The sequence below is a fragment of the Juglans regia genome, chromosome 8, assembly GCF_001411555.2.
Source record: "Juglans regia cultivar Chandler chromosome 8, Walnut 2.0, whole genome shotgun sequence".
NCBI classification, from domain to species: Eukaryota; Viridiplantae; Streptophyta; class Magnoliopsida; order Fagales; family Juglandaceae; genus Juglans; species Juglans regia.
Genome location: NC_049908.1, coordinates 11267268 through 11276894, shown reverse-complemented (window position 1 = coordinate 11276894; position 9627 = coordinate 11267268). Strand labels below are relative to the sequence as shown.

The 9627-nt window shown below is 36.7% G+C and overlaps 1 protein-coding gene across 4 annotated transcripts; it reads right to left on the bottom strand.

Moving 5' to 3' along the window:
* Nucleotides 1–606: 606 nt before the first annotated feature.
* LOC109008088 (gamma-tubulin complex component 4 homolog) lies at nt 607–9057 on the bottom strand. Of its 4 annotated transcripts, XR_004802289.1 has the most exons (17): nt 8764–9057; nt 8386–8674; nt 8158–8294; nt 7789–7887; nt 7596–7701; nt 6085–6357; nt 5793–5873; nt 5635–5718; nt 4777–4863; nt 4580–4635; nt 4245–4442; nt 3886–4111; nt 3142–3230; nt 2417–2570; nt 1504–1626; nt 1297–1423; nt 607–1180 (listed from the first exon to the last, which is right to left on the bottom strand). XR_004802289.1 is itself a non-coding variant. In XM_035693648.1 (16 exons), exons 1-16 carry the CDS (start codon nt 8913–8915, stop codon nt 1355–1357), a joined length of 2223 nt encoding a protein of 740 aa, XP_035549541.1. In that variant the 5' UTR covers nt 8916–9057; the 3' UTR covers nt 607–1354. The 4 variants fall into 4 exon arrangements, 3 of the variants coding, with proteins under 3 accessions (XP_035549541.1, XP_035549542.1, XP_035549543.1); XM_035693648.1 differs by having other exon boundaries at nt 607–1423; XM_035693649.1 differs by lacking the exons at nt 607–1180; nt 1297–1423 and adding an exon at nt 2571–2620 and having other exon boundaries at nt 1520–1626; nt 2417–2482.
* Between the last annotated feature and the right edge of the window lie 570 nt (nt 9058–9627).

Here is a 9627-nt window from a genome sequence, read left to right as displayed (position 1 = left end):
AACTAGCCAGCCTCATCTTTGCCAATTCTGACAGAATATGCTTCCGAGACAATTTATTGGATCAATTATCCTCTTTAATTTTATTTTTCTGCTTAGTGTTAATTGTAATGATGTTATTAGTTGGAACTCTATCTTCTGTTCTTGTGCACCTAATTCATTTTATTGCAATGATAATTAAAAAGAAAGAGGAAAATCCCTCGGATTGAAAGCTCCCAACTCTTGAGATATCTTGCTGATATTACATGGGTAGCAATAGCAGTAGCACCCTTTCGAGGTTTCCAAAACACAAGGTACAAATACATATAAAAAAAAGAGAGAAAATAAATACAGTAAGAAAAATAGAAGCAAGAATTATTAGATTAAAAATAAAAACAAAATTTGAGTCACTTTAAAGTTTAGGGTTAATTTGGAAACTTGAATTCTTAAAAAAGTTAAACTCATCTCAACTTAAAAAAGTTAAACCTATCTCAATGGGACCTACAAAATACTATTATTCACAACTCAACTCATCTCAACGTCCAAACGTGAGTTGAGATAAGTTGAATTTAGTTGTTGAATTCAACAACCAAACACAACCGAAGTATCTCAGAATTCTGTAAATGATAGTGAAATCACTAAAATGGTTCATATAAGGGTGTTACTAGGAGAGTTTCAATCACTAATCACCTCTTTACACCATTTTTATGAGGAGAAAAAACTACAAACCCACAAATAAAATACTTTCTCCCTCAATTTATATATAAACATAAAGTCATATATCCAGAAATTTTTTCAAGGTATCAATAATTTAGTTTTTGTATCAACAAAGACGGAAGATCAGAAGAAGCCGCCCAAAACGCCAACTGAGTGGCCGCAGTAATCAGTTGTCACCATAGAGTCAGCCTAATGTCAGCAAACCAACCACTCCACCTAACACGAACGCTACCATACAGCCAAGTAAGAGAATAAAGCGTACCATAATTTCCTTAGGCCCAGAGCAAACCCAAGACCACAAACCGCTACCAGAATCCAAACCCTTAACTTCAAATGGAAGCTGGTCAATGAGATGAGAATGCAGAACACATCCATTACAGTTTGACAACTACCAGAAGCCTCAATCGATTTTAGGACTGTAACAGGAACATCTTCAAGCTGATGATACAAGCATATCATAATGCCGGGTAGAAGAAGCACCATGTAACTGTCCAATGAAACGACCACGTGAGAATCGGAATCTCTCTTCAGCCTAGTGCTGAATATATATAATTGTCACTCGATCTTCAAAATACAACTGCGAATGGATTCATCAGGGCTCACATGGCAGTCGTCTTGTATTTAGCAATCAACAAAATCAAACTTGACGAGTGAATTGGTGCTATTGTGGATCTAGAACAGGAAGTGCTGGACGTGGTCTTACAACATTGAGGACACCTCTTGCAGTTGCCTGTTAAGAGAGAAACAATATTGTCAGCAAAGTTATAAGCCATATGTTATAAGTAAAAGAAAACTTCGGCAAGGAAATACCTCAAAAAAGGAATTGAAGTTTAGACGCAAAAGAAAACGTCTCAGAAATGGAGCTCGTTGACTCCCAGCAAGCCTGCTACTGCGTAATATAGTGTACAAGGAGTTTGACTTCTTGTTAAATTCCTGAAAGAAATGAAAGAGAACGATTAACTGAAATATGAACCAGTCAAAATCACTTGGGGGAACGTTCAATAGGTGAAATTTTGGAGGATGTGTGATATACACAATTGGGCCTGCTCCTGCAATTAATAAAGTGCAAATAACATAGTAAGAACAGCCAGAGAGGCAAACAGCTTCATATCAAGTCAATTCTCATGACAATTGACAAGTTTTCGCGGTACTCCTTTGTGCCAAATATAATATAACAAAACAAATTAGGGTCTCATCTTTTCTTCAATCAAGTCTATATATACAACAGCGCACCGCCTCTCAGCAGAACAAGTGACAAGTTTTAGTGCAGACTGGATTTCCAGTGATGCTGCTTTAAAAGTGGGGGATGAAGGAGATCCTTCAGGACACAAGTCTTCCATGATATGCAATGGTTGCATCTCTCATGTTCAAAGCTTCAAGGATTGCAACAATTGCAGGTTCTCCAAATGGATTGTCTCAAGAATAATCAAAAGAAGATGAATAACTGCACAAGATGCTAAAATTAAGAAATGCAGCTTCTACAGGAAGAAAAAGAAATAATTGAATATTGGAAATTCTTCAAGTTTTATGTTTGACACCATCCAAGCAGGAACTATCAGAGAAAATCACTTTGACAATATCAAAGGCACATTTGGAGCATTAAGCGGTGCAATAAATACAAGTTTAAGGCAACTGGGCCAACTTAAAGCATGAAGAGAAATGACGGCAATAAATACTACTAGCAGAATCCATCTAATACATGTGAGAAAATATAACAAGGTACCTCTGTTATATGTTCCAGTGCAGATGTATTCGAACTGTTTTCTTGGTTTTCTATATTCCAACAGAACTGCAAGCAAAGTTTCATAATTCCATCCAAAATCCTTGAGACGGAACCGATATCCAAGAAAGATTGAGAAATTAAAGCTGATAAATACCTGTAGGAAGGTTGAGAATTACACTGACATTAAGCTGGAGACAAAAACATCTGGAAAGTACAGAATTTTGACGATCAAACTATAAAAAAACAACACGTGTAAAACACAAGCATCCCTTCACCAAATTCATCAAGCAAATAGAGAAAAAGCTGAGCTGCTTCCATAAAAAGGAAAACACAAATGCTTGGAGGATATGTAACTTCTTTTATATTCACTTTGCACGTCATACATGTATGACGTGCTAGGAGGATATGTAACTTCCATGTATGACGTGCAAAGTGACAATATCAGCCAACGATATCCAACAGAAAATTGAAAGGAAGCAAGGAATAATAAAATGGAAACTAGACACTCGTGACCAACCCCAACATGCCATTGCCCTTTCCAAATACAACTTCTTTACTTGTAATAGTAAAGTGCAGTAACCATACTATCGAATATCCATATGATGCTACCGGCCCTACACATTTTAGACAATTCAGTCTACAATAGCAATCAAGAACTTCCAGAATATCTCACAATATGATAATTCAGAAGCAAGCTGCAATCACAAACCATTCATTTTACTTACTCTTGATGAAAAGCCACAAGTTCAGTAAAATCATGAGAATCTTGAATATGGGCTTGCAAAACATTCCATTGAGATTCTATAACGTCCACCTGGAATAAAAAAATTGAAATTTTTAGAAGGCAAACAGAGTATACAGATGATCAATGAGCATAGAAAAATCGCAACATTCATAATTTAGAACACACATTGCTTCAAAGAAGAGATGAAAATATATGGTTTACTGAACCCTTTTGTTTGTATAAACAGTTACCAAATAAGAACTGGACACTTGGGCCTCCACATTATTCAAAAGCACTATGAACTGATGTGCAACTGTGCAAGGAGTAAAAATCAACAGCAATTCAATCAGTTAACCAATCAAAAGCAACTTAGCAGCATATTGATGTAGAAAGCAGTTGAGACAACAAATTTGAGTTGATAAACCCAAAGTCCTACTTATTCATGCTCCTTTATTTTCTAGTAACGTGCTATGGTTGGCAAAAAATACCAGGATACCCCAAATAGGTTTTTAACATCAAAATATCATCTGATACTTGAGACATTAAATATGATGCATTCTTTTATATTCACTTAGCACGTCATACATGGATCAGGATCAGATGTTGTATCCTTGTATCAGCCTATACCACACCATGATCCGGCATATATTGAACAAACAACTTAGCAAAAACATGAAAAGGTTTGTTCCGATTTCTGCATAGAGCAACATATAGACATGAAACTATCAGAGGTACCGATAATGACCTGGATATAAAATTGAAGGTTTCTGATCAGAAATGCCATATGTTCTCTAACACGCCACATTGGTCTAAACCGTTGCCTTCGCTGCTGAGCTACTGGGCAATTTACGCGGTCATTCCTATGTTTGGCAAAATCTGTGTGATCTTGATGCATCACAGAAGCCCATGATTTCTCCAGCTCCATTTGTGTTCGCTTAAGCCGCAGCAAATATTGGAAGACCCTGCGATACCTGGAGCACACTCGTTATTAACATGTGTGTGAGAGTATCAGTTAGCAGTTTCACAATAGCAATTATTTTTGCAGGTAAAATCAAAACAAACAAAGGAAAGCATCCACGAGTGCCGGGATCAGTAGGATCTTACTTTGAGAGCACTTCTTGGGTAAAGAACAACTCTAAGGGCCAATCAACTGAGTATTCAAGGGCAATACCATCCCAACCATCAAGGGATATTTCTGAAGAAGCATTCGACAAAGCAGAACTTGAGTTTCCATCAGCATAATCTTTTGTCTTCAGCACATCTACTGGGGAGGATTTGACTGTGAATCCAAATGAAGGCATCCTAGTAGAATCAGATGTGTCAATGAGTAAATGATGTTAATCAAACTCTGCAATTAAGTGATATGACTGGTAGCAAAAGGGCCATACAGTCAAGCTTTCAGGTAAATCACAGGAAAAATAATCAATATTGGATCTAACCGCAAGGATACTCTAGAAAAGTATTTATCTTCCTCACTGATAGTCTTCAATGAAGCCTGCATGGCAGGTAGTACCAATTAATTTCTTTCCAAAAATTGGTAGTAAATTTAAAAAATAAGCAAGCTGAAACAATAGACACTTCAGCTACATTAATGGGTATAATCTTATTCATCATAAGTCATCTCATGCTAACTTACCAACTGAAATGGGACCATGAGATCAGCTTCAGCAGTTGACTGGCGAGGAGGTAAACGCATCAACTGGCGACTCTCCTCAAGAAAGCACTGGAAAAATAATTTTTTATTAGAAAACTGGATGTACACAGAATTTAATTGACATTTATATATCTATATGCATCGGTATAGTTTTTGTTCCACATGGACTGTAACCTACATTCAACCACAAATTTTTCAAATACAATCTATATTTATAAACACCAACAATTCGGCCATAGAACAGGGAAACTAGGCTAAACTTCTACCATCATTTATCATTTGTAGCAATGTTCATACTTATTAGTTTTACATTTTAAATATGATAAAAGTACATAAGGTATTCCACAAGTCAATGTGCAAAATTGGTAGGGTGTGTTTGACCATTAAATAAAGAATTTACCAATGGCAATCATATCCTACACAAGATTTAAGTATCACGTTTCATTATGTAACAGAGAAACTCATACATTGTCTACAAAAACCTGTACATGTCCTTCCACCCAATTTTAAGATCATGCCATGCCACCCCACCCCACATTTTTCTATCTTAAGGATCAGATATTAATGAGAGGATAAATTCCAACTTAAGTTTTAAATTAGGAGGCTAGACAATAACTTTGATAGTTTAGTGGTCATATTATAGAAGAGTGTTAATTCAGTTGGGGGGGTAAAGTGTGATTTTCCTATGATATAGGTAAAAATAGTTGAGATAGGGACTAGTGAGCAGGAGTTAACCTTCTCATCATGAAATTAATAGCATAAATAATACCCATGAAACTTTTTCAAAAGTGCAGAAGGGAAGGAAAAAAAAAAAAGATTTAGCTATTGTCCATCATTTACCTGGAAGAAGTCTCCTTTTGCTAAAAGAAAATAGTCTTTTAGGGCCTTCAGATGTCCAATCAAGTCAGCGCGTACAACCACAAGCTGCAGAAATGGATAAAATATTTCAGAAAGATGGTTAAAAAAGATAAAGAACCAAATTTCTGTCACCCTCAGACCTGCCAAAGATGACTGGCCGCGATAGCCCGAATAGAGTCTACAGCACACTCAAATGATCTTTTGTGAAACTCAGATGATTCCTGCACAAAATGAACCAGGCTCTTTACCTTTGATATCTGAATTTTAAGTGTGGCACAGAAACATTGTGCATTAGAAAGCATGTATAAGTCAGTACAAAAACTAGAGTTCAGAAGTACATTATTTGGTGCAGTAAACAAATATAGTCCAAACCTCTCTCAAAAGACAGGTTGCACACAATGTGAATGTTAGGGGTACCACAGTGCAACAAACCTTTAGGTCTAGAAGCATAGCTTCAATCTTATCAGCCTCAGATTGTGGAAGCAATTCTTCTCCGATCAGTTTACTATCCATGAGAGGCTCCTTATGGAAGGAAAAGAGGCCAGTAAATCCTTGAATTTTCTGAGAGCCTCTAGGCATCTGCAGATGATAAACAGCATCCCGAAACCTAAAAGCAGGGCTTGGATTTCGAAGCACCCTGATTGCTTTACCAGCAAAAAGAACTGACTCTGCAACACCCATATGGATATACTCCGGCAGCATATCCTGCAAAATAACATAAAAGATTGACCAACTCGGAAAACCAATAAAGTTCCAAAGATCAGTGCATTAAAATGAAAACTTACGACACGAAAAACTGATAAAGGCAGAAAAAAGGGAAACAAAACAATATTATTTCTACAATAGTCACAACGCCTCCTTCAAGTCTTCGGGACGTGACACATATATTTTGTGTAAATGCAGCATAAGAAGCATGCACTCTTCGTGCATCATATTTATAGGTGCATGAGCTGCAGTGTCCTTTCCTTAGACAAAATTTACTGTCGTGTATAGCATAGTCATAGCCACATCAACATTTATAGAATAAAATATCGAAACATGTGACAGCATTTAGAATGCACAAGTTAGCTGATATAAACGTCCTTAGGATCCGTAGGCAAAGAAAGTCCAAAGCTTGTGCAGTATAGCCAATCTGAAGAGCAAGATACTTGGTGATCATTAACGAGTAAAAATGCTTTACAAACTTAAAGTCATACACAAGGCTCTCACGATCAGTTATGATTGCTCATTGTGTAGCCCAACACAAACTATAGTTGTGCAAAATAATCTCTTTGCAACATATAAAGGAAATCTAAACAACAAAAACAGCAATGACATCTGCAGCATAGTATCATAAACTTCATGTCTTATACTCTAACCGTTATTGGTTAGACCAGAACAGACACGACAATTGTTAGTGTTATTGAAAAGCAGATTTTTTTTTTTTTATCGGTGTTATTGAAAAGCAGATTACATTGAGAAAGTGGAAGATCTAGCCAATATACTAATCAGGCGGTGATTTTCATGTGAGTAATAACACAAACACAAGGAGATATACAAAGTATGCCCTATCTATGTGGACACAATAGAGACAAGAAAATCATGTAAATCGAGGCCATTAAAGTCTACAGCTATAGCCCATGTACATAGACTTCTAATAAAAAATGCTTTTAGTTCCTCTATTGATCTCTCCTTGTCTTCAAACGTCCAATCATTGCGCTCCTGCCACAAACACCACAGAATGCAGATAGGAACCATCTTCCACACAGCTTTAATTTGTTGAATGCCTCTTAAATTTGTCCAGCTAGACAAAGTGCAACCACTATCGCGGGCATAACCCAAGCTAACTCTAATCTGCTGAACACCTCATTCCATAACACTCTAGTTGTCTTATTATTTAATAAAATCGTTTACTTATAAAAAAAAATAACACAAACACAGCCAGCTACAAAGTTTAATCATACCAAAGAAATATGAAAACCCATGTGCCAATCTGTTAAAGATGCATCATCAGTTGATAAGCGTGCCAACTTCTCAGACATGTCTGGAAGAGATTCCCTATCCTCCTGCCTACAAAGTAGGAAAACCATAGAATCGTTTTCAGGTATATAATTTCCAACCAAATGCAATCAGAGGAAGATTATATTTTGTTGTTACCTTCTAATGAAAAATTCTCCATGCTGATCTTGAAGAATCCCATAAACCATCCATGACGCAAGTTGATTATACATGATCTGATGCCCATGCCAAAGAAGCCTATGCTTCCGACATACAATAATTGATAAAAGAACATAATAATCAGCTCAGCATTCAGTTTGCAAGTCCATAAATGAGCTGCTTTTTCTCACTATAGATACTACATAAGATATGATTCATATATCTAAGTTATGGAAATATGAATATTATTTCAATGCATTCATCAGAATAGGAAAAACGTACTATAAACCTTAACACATTTATCTTCATGGCGAAACAAATAATAACTAATCTACTTGCAAAAAAGTGAGAGACAAAAAAAGACTATACCTTTGAATGCAAGTCTGCAACTCAGGCACTCCGCAGTGGCACCGCTTTTGTAAGAGGTTAAGCAGCTGACCTCCACGGATGTCATCACGCTCGATCTCCAGAACAAGCTCATATAGAGGCGGTAAAAGAACAAAAAACTATAATAAAATAAAAAAAATCGCAATCAGGATTATTTATAAAAATTTAGAAGATGATTGAAAAGAAAAAGAAATATGTTTCGGAAAGGACCTTATTGAGGCCCTGAGTCACAGTTGCCAAGATGGGGACGGTTTCTGCCAACAATTTCTGCTCAATGTGGAGCACAGCGGACCTGTAGACCGCCAGTATTTCCACAATGCCATTGGCAATGGCTCTGCGGTAGACGCTCGGTATCACTTGCGACGAAGGAAACTCGGAATCCCTCGGCGAAGGAGAAGGATTCGCGGATCTTATCCAGCTTAGATTACGAGACTTGGTCGAGAAGCGATCGAGCTCCCTGTAGTAAAACCCCAAGGTAATAATCCTCTCAATAAGCTCCCTGCAACCACAGGAAAGCAAACGTTAAATATGAATGTGTCAGATACGGAAGTAGTTTTGAGGAATTGAGGTTTAGAAAGTTTTTGTGACCGGTCACTGGGTTCGATGAAGGAGATATCGGGAGCGAGCTTGAAAGGTACGTCGTCGGAATCGGGTGCCAGAGAGGATTTGTGGTGATCTCGCTCTTCGATAATGAGATCGCCTGTGTAGCCCAAGAGCGCCAATAGAAGCTCGTGCAGCATTGTTGTTGTGCCTGTTCTCTATGGTTGAGAGAGAGAGAGAGAGAGAGAGAGAGAGGGGTACTTGGGCTCCAAAATCAAAAGAGTTGGAGTAGTTTTGAAGTGCGCGGTGAAAAGACTGAAATTCGCCGGCGGGATAGGCAGGGATTTGTGGCACTGGGTTGTATTTTTGTCCGACGGGCATGGCCAATTTTGGGAAGAAACTTATTGACACGATTTGAAAGTTTGGACGTAATAGTTAATTATAACTCGAAGTCTCGAACCGTCGTTTACGAGTAAAAGACTCTTGGGATGCAATCCCACGTAAATAAGGTCTCGTTTGTTTTGAAAAAATATCTCATCTCATCTCATCTCATATTATCTAATTATTATAATTTTTTCAACTTTTAATACAAAATAAAATAAATAATTCAACTTTTTCAAATTCTAAAATAAAAATAATATTAAACAATATACTCTAATAATATTTTATTCAATTTTTTAACTTTAATCTCATCTCATCTCATCTTCGAAAACAAACGAGGTCCTAAGATTATCGGAATTGGTTTGTATTTTGTACAACATGTAAGTTTTGAGCATTATTTTTTTTAAAAATCTATAAATCTCGTATCTCCTCCACTAGTTAATAGTAGATCTCATATTTTTTTTAAATGAATGTGATGTGTTTACACATTTTAACACTATATCTAATATTAATCATAAGATAACACAATAA